Here is a 16,357-nt window from a genome sequence, read left to right on the forward strand (position 1 = left end):
GTGTAGGAGCAGTGTGAACTGGCACTAGGGGGGGGTGACTCTGGGACGCCGGAGTTCACCGCCTAACCTCCTGGAGGTGTCGTTGGACTAAGTAGGCGAAACACTGTTGAAAGGAGGTTTCCACCTGATGACCCCCAGAGACGTGTTAGGAATCACTGCTCTTTGGCAGGTATAGAGGCAGATTAGAGCTCCAAGGTTCTTCACTGAGAATGAATCCTCTTTTTGAGCACAAGTATCTTGTGTTTAAATTAACTCAGACGACAGTTTGCATTGGTCAAACCAACGTTAACTATGTCCTGCATTGGTGCTACAGTTTGTATGATTAGTGAGAGATGTGCGTCACATAACCTGCTAAAATTAGACGTTGGCTTTTGTGGTTATCACATACTGAGAGGCCTGAGCTCAAGCTGCTCTTTCATAAGGAAATCAGCAACATATTCACACAGTAGTGTTATAATGTGACACAACTGTAATAAAAATACATCTCACTTGATCTGTTGCTCAAATGAAGACACAAACTGTCGCCGGGTTCACTGTCTGAATGTGTCGAGCAACAGCAAGGAATGAATACTTTGCACAACGTAAGTATTTCATTAAAGCATCCATCAACAAACTCTCAGTCACGACTTAAAGGACAAATAAATCAAAATAATCACCAGGATGGTGATTTGGATCAGATTCAAACTTAGACATTCAGTAAAAAACAAACTACAAGAGAGCGCTGATGGTTAAGTGCTCTAGAAACTAAAAATAAAAGATATAGTTAGGACACTGTCACAGATTTTATGAGGCTTAGCCATAAATTCTGATGTAGAAATACGACATACACTGTCCATCTAATACTGATCTTGGCATTATGGAGGATGTACAAAAATAAGACGTACCCTTGCAAAGGTGTTTGATGCTTGGTTGCTGTTTTGAAGCAGGATCCCCAACAAAAGTCAAATACTTAACCATGACTTTCATGGTCTTATTTGTGTATGCTCAATAACTGAAAATCTGTGTGTTTCAGGGTAAAATGTAACATGAATAAACCATTTTATTTGATTAACTCCATCTCGGTATTTAAAGCACGCAGATCACAGAAGAGCTTGAATTACTTTAAATGACTTTTGGCGAGCCTATTGTGCATTAGACTGAGCAAATCAAAGCTACACCTAATTCCCTTTGTAGTTTGGTGCTGGTGAATTAACTTCTTCTTGAGTCCAGCAAGTGAAGGGCTAACAAGCATATAGCACATATCACATGCTATATCATAACACGTGGTGTTCCAAAGTGACTATATTTAGCAAAATTTTGAGCCAGACAGAGAGGAAAAAATATTTTGCATGAGTGCATTTCTGCAGAATGTGTTACAGAAAAATGATGCATTAACAGTGCAGTTTATGTTCCCAGTAATATAAGTATTACAGGCATTTGGATAGTTACTTGCACAATGACCGATCATAGAGTCAATTAATAGTTTATAGAAGCAATGATTCACAGCTCTGATTCTAGTATGACTGTGATGAGCGACATTTTGCCTCTGTTGAGATTTTGGAACTGGATTCTGTTGACGACTCGTGAAAAGGTAAAAAAATTAAAATTTAACTGAGCACCTTCTGAAAATCTTGTCTCTGCTGATCTCCAGTGGTTTTACCACACACAGTATCTGTGTCACAGGTGTGAATCTTTCAACCTCAGAGGGCAGCAAAAAACAGCTTTTCAGCCTGGTGCTCAGTCGCCCTTTAAGTTGACTGTAGAAAATGATTTCCACTAAAACATGCATCATTTTTAATCAGAGGAAATCACACTGTGGGATGCATCAGACAGCTACATAGAAAGTGGGGGCAAAAGGCCACGACACAAGATATGAAGACTTTGCACCACAGCTAAACAAGAAGTACAGTAATTCAAGACAAAAAGATCAATACTGATCAATAGATAATGAGAAGAGTCAACAACGAAACACAGGGAGCACATTTTGAGATTATTCTTTTCCATTACCAGCATTATTATCATGTATTTGTTTATCCACTTTCATTTGTATTAATGCATGTTCACCTTTCACTAATGGTGTATGTAATTCAGATTGTATCGTCATGTGACCTGCTGGTCGGGCAGGTCAAAGAAAAAACAGGTGAGAGACAGACCTGTGGTTAATCCTGTATGAACTTCAATATGTATATGGATGGTGTGTGTGATGGGGGTTCAGGAGTGAATGGTGGTGATGAATGTGTGTATTTTGTACGTTATCTTCTATCCTTTTTAATTGCAACACTTGCAAATCTTTTTTTTTGCACGAATGGTTTTCTTTTTCATCCTTTCTTTGTTATTTACCTCGGTTATATGTCACTATGGTGGCTCACATCTTTAAAAATAACAGGTAATTCTTACTTTTTTGTGCTGCATGATGGCGGTGACCTCCGCCAGTTATGGTCATCGCATCAATGGATGTTGAAGTCACAGCCATGTTGCCTCTTTTGCTCCTAAAAAAGTTCACAAACAGACCAGTTTCAACAGGCAGCACAATCTCAAAGTTTAGGGAAATCCTTTTTAATGCTAAAACTAGGTTATCCAAATAAGCCACCATCATATCATACAGTCATGTTATCCTTGTTTTTAATTCAAATGTTCCTCTTGGCATCATCTTAAGGAGATCTTCTGCTAGAAATCACTGGCTGGATGCTGAAGGATTTTGTTAATATCAGTCAGTCAGTCTATCTGTCAGTTGAAGGTGTGAGGTGTTGCCACTTGTTTTGACTTCACAAAAGGCTTTCTCTACTGTTGCAAAGCCCACCTGAGAGCCATTGTGGTGGCCCAGTGGCTAAGACATGTACCACGTTACACAGTCCTTTTTCCATCTCATCATTTCCTGTCTACATGTGACCTATTTTTTAAAATAAAATAAAACAGTCTCAGCTCAGTGCCTTTTTAAAGATAAAAATAATGCATGCCTCAGCAAAGAGCAGGAGGTTTCACGGATAGATAACCCAGATGTTCCTGATCTTCTATCATCCCTGAAAATAAGAAGATGCCAGAGTTAGATGTGGAACATGAAATACAGATAAACATTTAATGATTCTCTGTGAGCCTGCAGGAGCTGAGAGACCTTATGTTCATTACATTTAAATAAATAAATATCTGCATAGTTTGCATAGCAGGGAAAATCAGACCTGCCATACAAACCAACCTCAATTTGGTTTTATCTTAATTTAGCAGCTTTGTTGTCAGAACTGTCATTGTGGTTTAAATAAGTGTTACCAGAAGTTTTATTTAGTTATTTATATCGATTTTTGTTTTGTTTTATTGTTATTATTATTATTTATTTTATTTTTATTTATGTATATATATTTTTATTTATTCTGCCTCTTCAGAAAATCGTTAAAATTGTTTACAACACATTTTTTGCGTACACATGCATGGATGTACGTGTATTGGGTGTATGTATTATCAATATATTATTATTATTATTATCATTATTACTACTACATTATTATTAATAACTTGCTATAATTTATCTATTCTTTGTCTTCCGAGAATGTTGTTGTTAAGGGGGGGAGTCAGTAGTTGAAAATGTTTGTCTATTTGTCTGTTTGTTGTCTATATTGTATAAAAAATCAATAAAGTGTTGAAAAAAAAAAAGTGTTACCAGAAGTTTCTTTTGGTTTACCGTCAATTAGCTGACACAGACATTAAGAAATGTTGTCTCCTCCAGTAAATAATCCTCCAAACTGTTGCCTATAAACCTTATTCCTAACAGAGAGCAACTAAACGTTAAAAAGCTTTTGTGTGTGTCATGTAAACCAGTGATGGCAGTCACCAATAGGGCTTGATATAGTGGTTCAGCTGATGAAGCTGGATAAAGGGCATCTGCTGGGTAGTGCCTCTTCAAAGCCTGCTGTGTGCAGGACTGAGAAGGAGGTCGTGGGGCATCTGCAACATAATGGCAGCAGAAAAAGCCTCAGGGTAGATAGGACAGGAAGTTCACGCAGGAAGCTGAGATACAGTCAGTCAAGCTGACTGTACATTACCTGAATTCATACAGAACAGTGAAACCTTGACAGTAATTTGCCTAAAGGGCACAAACAGGGGATGTTTGTTTTCAATAAAAACTATATGTAAATCTTTAATTATTATGACTTCACAGGTATTTGACAAACTGAAAATGTGACATAAAAAACAGGAGTCAACATTGTTTTAACCATTAATTTATTAGATCATTTATTCTGGTCATTGTTGTCAGACAGTATAATGCACCCTTTCAAAATATTAAGCTTACAAAAGGAATAAAATCTACATAAAAAAATTAAGCTCGGATTCAAAATTAAATGCACTTAAAGGAGTGAAACAGTTGGCAAGGCAAAATAGTCAGCTTATGGACAGCAGGCTGTTTTACTTGCTGTTCAGTTGGAAAACATGCATCAGGTCAGATACTGTACCATTAAAACTGTACAAATTTGTGTCATCTCGGGCGGGCACATTTGAATTATTAGTATCGTTGGTACTTGGCAGTTGAATAAAGCACATTTTCCCTCTGTATAAAGGTGATGTATGGCTCAGGGTTTTGTGGTTCCTGCAAAAGGACAGAATATGTTTTTAAGTACAAAAAGTGGTGGGTTTGTTTTTCATTAAACAAACAACATCAAGAAGTGGGTACATGTTGGTCGACAGTACCATGTTTGGATGACTGGCCAGTGGTTTTAGTTGTCTTCTGTTCAGTAAATGGACAAATAAAATGATTAATTTCCTCTTACGTAATAACAAAAATTGTAGGTTTAAGCTATTATATTTTACTGAAGAATATTTCTTTCCTTGTCATGTTATTCTCTTACCCATGGTGAGTTTTTCTGTAGATAACTGCCAGAATCACTCCAGTTACAATGATGAATACAATCACACCAATTGCAACATCAGTGAAACACATTTCTGCTGAACTGCTGGCATCTTCATCCTCTTAAACAGTGAAAGAAAACAATCTTTGTCACTCTATGCAAAAGCAATAACTCTCTGATAGTGTCATGAAATATTGTATAACTGCCATGTTGGCAGAAGTGATAAATCATTTACCTTTCACTGTGATATTCAGGTGGAGAAGGTCTGTTCCATCAGATTGTGCACACTCACAGGTGTAGTTCCCACTGTCCTCTGGTGTTAAACTGCTCAGGTGGAGGAAAACAGTCTGATTCTCTGTCAGAAGTGTGAATCTGGAGTCACACTCATGCTTAAAGCCCTGTCCACGTCGATACAGGAGACGGCACTCCTCTCCCCTGCTTCTCTCTGTGCTGATCTTACACACTGTAAGCACGATGATACTCAATGTTTCATTGGTGCAAACTGGAGTGGCATCCGGTTTGCTTCCAATTGTTTTCACCATCTCTGCAATCGATTAATTACAATTAAAAACCCATACAGTGTGAAATAGCCGAGTTAGCTGTATTCATGCATGACCAGTAACAACACAATAGTAGAAGTACAATAATAGTTTCTGTACCATACCTCTGCTGTAGACATAAAAAGTTAGCGTCAGAAGCAGAGCAAACCGTAGTTTCCATCTACCCATACTGGCCAAGACATCTAAGCAACAATGCACTGCTGGCGGTGTCCAGTATACTGCACTGAAGGGAGGAGGACTCTCTCTGCACTGTTCTTCATCTGCCTAAACCTCAGATTCTCAGTTCTCACAGGGGTACGAGCTGGTGTGAAGCCGCTCAAAGAGGAAGTTATGCTACAGCAGCTTCTACATTCATGTTAAGACAGTCTCGATGAAACAGGCAGCAAACAACACAATTACAGCCCTTTACTCTGATGCAAGATGTCAAGTGAAGCAAAGAGAAGATAATCAAAGGATGATGAAGCGACTATGATCAAGCCTTTGCTATGTCATTAATGCACTCCAGCTCCAAGTCAAAGACCATCAGAGCAGGTACAAGGGTTGTAGTGGCACTCTGTGTCTTCAAAGTTCGTGTGTCACCTTTGCAGCTTGTCTACAACCAGTATTTGAATCACTCGACTGAAACCAAGTCTTCCTTTTATGCTTTTTACTTAAAGAACGTATATACACATTTACAGAATAAAAGGGGTTACAAATCGTTTCTGTAGTTTCAGTACGGTAAAAAAACTGTGTTGCTTCCTTCGCGTCCAGCTGCAATCTGCCTTGACAATCATGCAAGCAAAATTAAAAAGACGTATGACGCATTACGTAATGAAAGCCAAAATTACATTTCACAGTAAAAGTTTCCTTTTAAATTAACTAAGTTATGTATTCCTATGAAATATAATACACATCATGAATTTCTTAAAATTAAATTAAGCATATTTAAACATTTTTTAACTAAATTATTATACTCTATAAATTCCCCATTAATTGGCTCTTACAAGGGTGTTTAAACTTGATCCTACACGAAAAAAACTGATTACTGCAAATAATTATCTCCCAGCTAAAGCACAGTGAGCTGTGATTAATGTTCACGTTCACATCAAATAGGATAAATGGAAATGTGATGGTTGTATGATTACAGAGTAGGTTGAGTGAAGGTTAAAAATACTGTGCATTAACACTGTATCTATCAAAAAGGGGATTAATCACCAGGAGCCACATGGCTTGGCTGACATGAGGTGTCCTATTGGCTTGATTTTCAGGCATTTCTGTGTTATGAAGTGGTGAAAAGTGACATCTAACATAACTTAAAATGTATGAAACTTATAGAAGTTCTAGCAATGACTGAAAGAGAGACCTGAAGTCCAGCTCACTATTCCGATCCTTTACTTTGGTAAAAGTACTAATACTACACTGAAGAAATACCCTGGTAGTAAAAGTAAAAAAAAAAATAAAATAAAATAAAGTCCTGCACTGAAACTGTTGAGTAATAAAAGTATGGAAGTGTAATCAGGAAATGTTTTGTATTGAAAGTATTAATGCAGAAAAATGACCCCTGTGACTGTTATACTGTAACTATTATATATGATATCATCACATTATTATTACTCACACATTCATATAAAAGCAACATTTTGTGGTTGTTGTTCGTTGAGGTTTTGCATAAAACTCCAACTTATGACCATTTTCATTATGGATGAATCTGCTGATTGTTTTTATTATATATTATTTTTGCTGACATTCTTTCTCACGCTGACGCATCATTAGGAGTTTCTCATGTAAATGAAACGCACCGCTACCTTGAATAAAATTACATATTTCTCTGAATTTGAGAATTGTTTTAACACGTTAAAACAGCGTGAACATTGTTGTCACACCATTCTGTGTTGAGGTGATTGATGATGATGAGACCACCAAAGAACAAAGCAAAAACAACAAGAGGTCTGAAGAGGGGACAGTGGGACTTGAAGTCCTACCTGGTATCAGGTGTAATGAGCTGCCACTGAGTCTATTCTCTTCCCCGAGCAGATCAAAAATCACTTGAATGGTCACAGGAATTCAGCTAAATGCCTGAAACATGAATATCTATAGTGTTACATAAATAAATAAGATTCTTACTGTGCTGAAAGATATAAAACAAAAGAATACATCACTCACCAAAGGGCAGGAGGTTTCACATACAGATAATCCGGATGATCCTGACCTTGTAATTTACATCACGGACATGAGTGACTGCACCAGAACGAGCACCATGTATAACAGGACTTGTAATTCAATTCAACTTGTAATTTCATCAAACTGCTACACTGACTGCATGAATTATAGCCACACACACAAAACTTCTTTCACTGCATCGATGTCAGCTAAAACATCATCCCTAAAGAAAAAAACTGTTTAGAGTGTACATATATATATATATATATATATATATATATATATATATATATATATAGGAAGCCAAACTTACCCAAGCAGAGGTTTCGGATTCTTTGTTTTTCTCTTGAAGATGGCGCCTTCAAAAATTGGATGTTAAATCTAAGCAATTCACCAACTTTCAAGAACTTGTTTGAGGACGCGAAACCGTTTAAAACTGGTTAAGTTTTGACGGGATAGATAGATAACATATACAAGATTTTTTTTGAAGAAATTAAAGTAAAATCCTTTCTTGAACAAAACAATTTTGTTTGCATTGTCCATGCCTTTAGAGTTGCATCTAATGCAGTATATAAGAGAGACATCCACATGAAATATCCAAGTTAGTATGAAATAGATGTGTGCAAATATATAACATCCAGGAGTCCAGAATTTGCTTGTTGTTGAAAAAATATGCAAGGGTCTAATCTAATATTCACCTCACACAAACCCAATCAACCGTCAGGCTACTTTAATTTGAGATGATCAATATTGTGAGTGACAGTGCCTCAGTTTTTAGCTGGGGTCCAGCTGAAATAGCCAGCTGAATAGTGGATGTAGAGAGTGAAGCCCCACAAAGCTGTCAAGCCCATTACCCGGACAATGAAAACCTTCTGGGTCCAAAGGCAGTAATCCAACTCCTGCTCCAGTCGAGTGCTGCTGGACATCACCTGCAGCAGCTGCGAGCAGCAGACAGGATGTGGATTTAAATGAACAACAACAGAAATTTTAAGGATACAGTCTATTTAAAAACGTGTTCAAAACAGAGGAGAAGCATAACCTGAGTTGCTATATATACCCATAAGAACAAAGCTGGAACCTCACACAAACCTCACTGTTGCGCGAATGTTTTGGAGATCGTCACCAGTCGCTTGGGTGTCATATTTGCTGGTCCTCAGTCTGAGGACAGACTTCACATCCTGCAGGACGAGACTCTTCAGCCTGTACAAGAACAAAAAACAAAAATGTATGTTTTTCTCTCTTTGTGTTTTTAGTTTGTTGTTATCTTCCTTTAAAACATGTCAACTTATGATCTTTATTGGCATATTCAAGACTTTGTATTTGGGATATCTTCGTTAGCAGGACGAAACACACATTCTGACTCCATTAAGTTTTCCAAAATAAAAGAAAGAATGTAAAAAGTTTAACGTTTACCATCAGACTGATCTTTGCATCATCATTTTGGACTGGGGGATCTCCTCCCAGAACTGGGTCAGATCGAGGTTGCTATCAGGAGTACTGGGCTCCATTTCAGCAGCAACGATTAAGAGACCCCAGCAGAGCCTTTCTCAGCACTCACTGCCACATTTTCATATCAATCAGATCAGCAACAAGAAGTTAACCTGAACATTGATGAATTTAACACGGTGCAATGTTGTGGTGTTTTCCACAGATGTCTCAGCTGCACGGCTGCTGTTGCAGTTTTCACCTTGTCTGACATGGAAGCCGAGGTTCTCATCTGAGACCACACACGCAAAATACTATAAGTAGAGTCTGACAACAAACACAGGTACTGGTCAAAGAGACTTTGTAGCTGGTGTACAGTTGAATCAGATAAGTCTGCCTCCTATATGGATTGTGTTGAATAATCTAATCAAGCGGTACTCCATCCATTACCCACACATACCACAGCGAATGGTTTAAGAAGTGTTACAGTTCCTTAGCTGAGTAAAACACTGTTTTAAACACTATTATTTGTCAATACATGTCTTCACAACTTTGACTCTCCAGGGTTGGGTTAAGTTGGTTGGGTAAATAGAAACATATGCATTTGGCAAAAAATTACATTAAACAGGCAGATCCTGAATGTGTTAGAGCATTGATCCCACTAGTGGGCCTTGGGTCATTTGGTACTGGGCCGCACAGAAAGAAAAAGTAATTTCCATTGTTTTGTTGTGGAGGTGCTTGACAGTGCCAGTCTGCAGCCAGGTCCTCTTGACATGATTAAAAAGTGGATTTACGTTCACTATTATTGTTGTTATTATTATTAAAGAGAAAATACCACAGTTTTTTAATGCCGATCTTATCATTTTATTTTGTTTTTATCTGCTACACCTTTAGACTGGGCCGTGAAAATATTGTCAGACATTAAACTGGGCCATGGTACAGAAAAGGTTGGGGACCACTGTGTTAGAGGACAAACAAACAAATGCTTCCACACAGAGAACATTTAAATGGCATGAAATAACATTTCTTTAAATGTAGAGTTGCTAAAAGCATTTGCTTCATGTTAAATCCTATTTAATCTGTACTTGCTTACTCACTGGAAGATGATCACAGTGCCAGCAAAACACCTGAAGTGTAAAAATGTCATTTGAGTGGGTTTGCAGAGGTGGCTTTAGGGGACGCATCATGGGGGGGGTGAGATGGAACCTTTTCTTTGTCCTTCTCAGGCCAACGCTTTGTTCCTCAGCTGGACAGGAAACGGACAAACACAAACAGAAACCACAGCTCAGAAAGGCAGGCAGACAGATTTAAATAGTCACAGTTTACCGGTTATGGAACCAGGTAGAACGGGTTATAAAAAATGAAGACCAGCACTAAGCTCACTTAAGGAAATCGTGGTCACAGCTGTAAGTTTCAGGACTTTGGTTTCAATGCTGCAATACATTCAAGTAACTGAACAAAGAATGTGGGTCAAGTGTTGCTACCCCAGTCTTGTGACAAGCAGGGACATAATAGTCAGCTACCAGTGATCAATGTAAGCCTTTACAAGGTTAGATTTAGTTACTTACATAGTCAATAGAAAGTATGCAAGAAGAAGAAGACGCTGTCCACCACCAGGACATTGTTAAGGAGTCACATTTTCCACATCATCCACACACCTGGCACACATAAATGAATGGTGCTCAGTGTAATTTGACCTGGGTTAACAGTCAACTCCTCTGACAATAAAGGGAGGAAGTACACCACAGAAACAGCTTCAGTAACAGCTCTTATTTTTATCTCTGGTGTGGCTGCTGTGGCTTTCACTCTTGTTTGCTAACAATGCAGGAGATAAGTGTCAGATAATGGGTTATACTTGTTGAGCCTATAAAAAACAGCGAAGAGTCAAATCTAATATGATACGGATGTGTGACAGACCACACCATGTAGGTATTAAATGTTGTGGCTCGAAAGACTCTGGAATAACAGGATCATTTATAAGGCCTGCCACTAGAGGGAGAAGTAGACAGAAATGAACATAATTCTACTGTTTGACTTCTGTATATTTCATAGTGGGCTGCACGGTGGCTCTGTGTGGAGTTTGCATGTTCTCCCTGTGCAGCGTGGGTTTTCACCGGGTTCTCCGGCTTCCTCCCACAGTCCAAAAACATGCTGAGGTTAATTGATAACTCTAAATTGTCCGTAGGTGTGAATGAGCGGTGTGCGTGGTTGTTTGTCTGTATGTCTGTATATGTAGCCCTGTGGTAGACTGGCGACCTGCCCAGGGTGTCCCCTGCCTTCGCCCGAGAGACGGCTGGGATAGGCTCCAGCCCCTCTGTGACCCTGCAAAGGATTCAGCGGTGTATAGATAATGGATGGATGGATGGATGGATGGATATTTCATAGTATCCAGGTTGTTCCACTGAGATTGAAAATCTCTTTGTGTTGTGACACTCCTGGTAGCATGACTGATCGCTGGGCCCAACGGTTGAAACAACATTTAGTTAAAATATTTAAAGTCTTCTCTTATTTGTGTTTCTGCAGGAAATTGTGATATATGTTTCCAGATTAATATTGGTTTAGTTGTTAAATTGCACAGCAGCAGAATGCACTGTGCTTTGTTGTATTGTGTAAAATCATGACATAGGCATGAGGAGCAAACTGAAGTAGTAAATGTGAAACCAACCATCATGCAACAGCAGGTTGCTTCACGTGCTGAAATCAAGTTGTGCACTTTGATCTGGACAAACAACAAAAGATAACTCTCAAGATTCATAAAGTCATCAATGAAGGAAGAAAGGACAACCATAGTCATGTTACATAAGGTCACCTGAAACTACAAAATACATAAAGCAATAAAGCATTATCCATAATGGGCAACAGTTATTTGAGTAACGTATACAAGGAAAGCACTTACACAGCAACTTGGGGTAGAAAACAAGGCAGCAGAAAATGAGATACTTCAGAAAATCCAAGTTCTGAAAAAGACAAAATGCTCATTTTATTTTTAGATTTATTCAGTTGTGTTAACAAATCCATTCAAACAACACACTGTAGGAGGAAATGTGTTTTGAAAAGGCACATCTGTCTTTTTGCATTTCCTCTGAAAGCTTTGAAGCCTCAAGCCAAAGCATGACCCAGATATACAGTCAAACATGTCTCACAGCACTCAAACTACTACTAACTATTCCTCCTTCAAATATCACAATCCAATCCCAGCTCACATAATGTTAGATTTTGGCATTTTGACTAGTCTGTAATCAAAAACTAAATAAGACATATAAATATCTGACGGACAAAACATTTTTGCAAATTTTAAGCTACAGAATCATGTCTAACCTTCTGGAATTTTGGACAAGACACTGAAAATGATAATCACCTTTAATTTTACTCTGAAAACAGTAGTGCATTGTCCTGCCAAATTACATTGAAATTTTTCATATATTGATTATTGCACTTCACCTTTGAACGTCCAAACACATTGCACGGTTCCTCCCTTAACATCCTGTGTAGGCGATGTGAATTAACTATAATGTGAAGCGACACAGAGGAAGTGTACTGAAGAGGGATGAGTGAGAACTATTATTTCTGCCTGTAGATCAGATCGGCCTCAGAGAAACTTCTGCATCCCACACCTGTGAGTGATTGATTACAGATGATTAATTGGCTTTTCTCTCTATGCACATGTAGAAACCCTTTTGTTAAACTCATGGCTGCATCTGCCTCGACAGCTGCTTTCACATCAAGTTGCATAAAAGCATTTAAAGTATTTCATGTGCATACACAAAGATTTTTGCTGTTCTTTTATGAATCACGTCTTATATGAAAACACCAGAGCATTAAAATTTAAAACACAGGCTGACAGAGGAATGTAGAGATAAACAGATTACATATCCTAACAAAATTAGGTCAAAGTCAGACACGTCAAGGACAGTGAGTTTCTGTTTCCCTCATGATGAAAAACGCCAATCAAAGGTCCCACATATTTCTTTTTCTCCTGCAGCAGCCCCACATCCTGAGTGGCTTCACCCTGAACCAGACAAAAGACACACAGACTGACGCAGTTAAATCTTAATGGTTTTTGTAAGCTAACTTAACTATACACTTGCCAGTTTCCAATCTAACTATAAAAATTTAAGAGAGTTAGCTTTGACAGAAAAAAACTAGCTTAGTTAGCTTACTGATTTTACGCTAGCTACCTTGTATGATAACTGTTATATTTTCAGAGTCGAAACTATGCCGTATTTCCTCTGTTTTCTTTGAATAGATAATGAACTCAGCACTATCTCTACATTATGCTAATAAAAAAGACACCAAGCAGGCAAAATTCTAAAAAATACAGGGTTAATTTTCTTCGGGTAATTAAATACGCACGTAATAGGTTTGGTTGCTTCAAAATAAAACAATGGTGGACTTTCACCTGGCATAGAGAAGAGATGGTATATCAATACATTGTAACTGTAAATAAACAATAAATAAACAAAAATTAAAATTTTGACAAGATGTATCACAATTATAAAAGTGGATAATACATTTAAATTGAAATTATTTAACTGTAATAATAATGAATAACAACAAATCATGTACAATTCATGTCATTAAAAAAGATAAGAACTGAAAACTACACTTTTAAATTGTTTTAACTTACAACAAATGGCGGTTTCATTCTTTCATGCTCTTTCACAGGTGTAGCTTTTTGCTGGTCAATATGTATGTGAACGTGAGTTTACAGGCGTCTCGTGCTTGGAATATTTTGCATGCTTGCACACTTTCCACTAGGTGGCGCCACGTAGTCAGCATTTATTTGCTGAGACTCAAAGGATGCTGGGAAATTTTATGTCAGGAAGTATCATGAGGTGCCGCAGAAGTTGACATCACGTAGGTAAATGTTTGTTAATTTGAGACGTTCAGCACGTAAATACACATTTTACGTTTCATACTGTACGTTTGTGTTGTTGTTGGTGGTGTTTGGTGTAAAGTCGGACATCGAGTTTCGCATGTGTTTTGATTGAAGGACGTCAGCATCTTCATTGTTGTTGTTATAGCGTGATATTTTACCTTAACAGAAGCACATATTGGTGAACGTGCATTTGCTATGTTTTCTCATGAGTCATTGTGTATCTTTCAGAAGTAGCACATTTGCGGATGATTAGCGAAGTTAGCAGGGAGATTCATTGAACTGCAGGCATTTCCCATCATGGTAAGCCTCATGTCTTCAGCTTGACTTTTACTAATGCTAAATTAACTGTGCACTGGGCATGATGTTCTAGGCATGCACCCCTGTTAGTATACTGTTAAATGAATCTTAAACCAGCAGACTTTTAATGCAAAACAGTTGTGAGACTGTGAATAATATGACTCCAAAAATGTACCAATCGTTCTCTTTGGCAGGAGGACATAAGCACTGTGATGTCCTGGTTTTCCAGCCCCGTGTACAGCCGCTACTGGCAGCACTACCAGCAGGCTATGGCCTGGCACCAGAGACACAGGCGTGCCTACAGAAAGGCCTTGGAGGCTGCCTATGGCCCCGGTTACTGCCAGGAGCAGCACCCCAGCAGCCACCAGCGCTATGCAGACTGGCACGCTGGAGAGAGGGATGACAAAGAAGAAGAGAATGAGGACAAGGATGAGGAGGAGAGCAGCTCGGACAGCGAGATTGAGTGCGACGTCAGCAACATGGAGATCAGCGAAGAGCTTCGGGAGTACTTTGCCCAGACAGAAAAGCACAGAGAGGAGCTGAGTGAGAAAACATTTGTGACATTATTATCTTATAATCATCAGTTTGAGAACTAGAGCCACCAAACTTTTCCCATCGCCATCACTCAGTATTAGTTTGCTTTGCCTAGTGATGTATAATTCTAATCACTGATCAAAGGTTTAGTTCAGTGAATACGATGAGGTGAAGAGATGGCTTGCTGTGTGCATAAAAATAATCTGTTTTCCTGTCCTTGCAGAGAAGCAGCAGCAGATGGAGGCTGAGCAGCAGGACAGCTACGTGCCGGCCGACCAGGACCTGCACGCCGTCTCCTGGCGAAGCAGCGCGGCTCCTCCCTCCGATCGGCCTGGCGAGAGACGCGGCGCTGAGATGAAGAAGCTGTTTGGCGATGATGCGCCCAAGATCATGGCCATGGAGGCGGCAATGCAGCTCACCTTCGACAGAAACTGTGACCTCAAACAGCCTAAGTACTGGCCTGTTATCCCGCTGAAACTGTAACGGCGGTGGGCAGAGCTGTTGATTTGGAGGAAATCCCTGCTCGGATGTGGATGAGACGGCAGCTTTGTCATGTAATGGATGGTGGCTGCCGACGCTGCTGATGTAGAACTAATGGCTTGGGTCAGCTGAGGGTTGGAAGTTATTTGAAGCACAAAAAAAGTTGCATAAATTAGCTGAGCTTCTGCTCAGCCAGACATGAAAGTCATTGACCTGTCAGCTGCTGCTCCACATGAAAACTTGGGATTTTGATGGACCACATAATGTTGAATTTATTTACTTTTCCAGATTTTTAACTCAGGATAAAACTTAGAGCATCGCAGAGACTTCATGGTTCCATGTGGTCCTTCCACCTTTGTTTAGTCTCTTGATTTCAGCCCGAAGAGTAAAAATGAGCGTCAGCTGCGGGTCAGAGGCACAGTAAAACTGCTGCTGTAGGTGATGTAAATATATTCAAACAACATGTGGCTGCGTGTTTCCACCTAATCTGTTTTTGTTTACCCTCGAGCTTGGGGATGTTACATGCTGCAGTAGCTCCTCTTCTGCCTGTCAACTTAGTTCAACCACAAAAACACTCTCATCCCCCTCCTCTGCTCAGAGTTAGAAGCGTTCCCGCGTGGCTGCTTCTGATATTCCACTTTTCAACACACATGAAGAGTGATTTGTTGCTTTTGCTTCTAAACTGTGCCTCTGTTTCTGACATTTCATCGGGATCAAAGCCGTCCGTGTGGTTTCTCAGGATGGACTATTCTCTTTTATCTGGTGCTCCCACCACCCGGCACCCTTTTTTTAGACTGAGTGATGTGTATTTTAATATAAATTCTGTTTATAATAAAGTGTTTGTTTAAGTCTGGATAAAGCCTGCTTAGTCTGTCGTTATGTCTTAATCATCTCTCTGCATAATTGGAGTGTAGCTCTTGATTACATAACTGCTATTAAGCTTGTGGACAGTACATTTCTACATCCAACTCACTGTATTTTAATTAAATATTTTTACACTTGATTACTAGATTCAGTTGCCTTTGATCCCACAAAGACATTTCCCTGCAGGGAATTAATGTGTCTCTACTACTCCCACCAATCCATTTATATTATATATATTATATTTTCTGGCATCCATATAGCAATCATGTCAGCAGTAATGGAACAAGTATTCGGATGCACCACTACAGCAATGTAAATACTCGATTACAATAATTCATAGAACAACAGACTTAAAATGTTTTAGA

The 16,357-nt window shown here is 38.9% G+C and overlaps 2 protein-coding genes across 4 annotated transcripts; one reads left to right on the plus strand and one right to left on the minus strand.

Annotated features, from left to right (window-relative positions):
- Positions 1-4,180: 4,180 nt before the first annotated feature.
- On the minus strand, positions 4,181-5,631 carry LOC121627539. The gene is made up of 5 exons (XM_041966488.1): positions 5,479-5,631; positions 5,050-5,358; positions 4,815-4,935; positions 4,657-4,693; positions 4,181-4,555 (listed from the first exon to the last, which is right to left on the minus strand). Exons 1-5 carry the CDS (start codon positions 5,540-5,542, stop codon positions 4,472-4,474), a joined length of 615 nt encoding a protein of 204 aa, XP_041822422.1. The 5' UTR covers positions 5,543-5,631; the 3' UTR covers positions 4,181-4,471.
- Positions 5,632-13,743: 8,112 nt separating this feature from the next.
- gemin8 (gem (nuclear organelle) associated protein 8) lies at positions 13,744-16,031 on the plus strand. 3 transcript variants are annotated; one of them, XM_041966380.1, is made up of 4 exons: positions 13,744-13,799; positions 14,046-14,117; positions 14,309-14,657; positions 14,872-16,031. In XM_041966380.1, exons 2-4 carry the CDS (start codon positions 14,115-14,117, stop codon positions 15,129-15,131), a joined length of 612 nt encoding a protein of 203 aa, XP_041822314.1. In that variant the 5' UTR covers positions 13,744-13,799; positions 14,046-14,114; the 3' UTR covers positions 15,132-16,031. The 3 variants fall into 3 exon arrangements, with proteins under 3 accessions (XP_041822314.1, XP_041822315.1, XP_041822316.1); XM_041966381.1 differs by having other exon boundaries at positions 13,746-13,795; XM_041966382.1 differs by having other exon boundaries at positions 13,776-13,795; positions 14,049-14,117.
- The last annotated feature ends 326 nt before the right edge of the window (positions 16,032-16,357 follow it).

Source organism: Chelmon rostratus, chromosome 24, assembly GCF_017976325.1.
Source record: "Chelmon rostratus isolate fCheRos1 chromosome 24, fCheRos1.pri, whole genome shotgun sequence".
NCBI lineage: Eukaryota > Metazoa > Chordata > Actinopteri > Chaetodontiformes > Chaetodontidae > Chelmon > Chelmon rostratus.

Coding starts and splice junctions, on each gene's coding strand:
- LOC121627539 (XM_041966488.1), bottom strand. CDS start 5,542: ATGGGTAGATGGAAACTACGGTTTGCTCTGCTTCTGACGCTAACTTTT. Junction 4,936..5,049: donor CCTGAATATCACAGTGAAAG/GTAAATGATTTA, acceptor TCACTGTTTAAG/AGGATGAAGATGCCAGCAGT. Junction 4,556..4,656: donor TGGCCAGTCATCCAAACATG/GTACTGTCGACC, acceptor GTCCTTTTGCAG/GAACCACAAAACCCTGAGCC.
- gemin8 (XM_041966380.1), top strand. Junction 14,658..14,871: donor AAAGCACAGAGAGGAGCTGA/GTGAGAAAACAT, acceptor CTGTCCTTGCAG/AGAAGCAGCAGCAGATGGAG.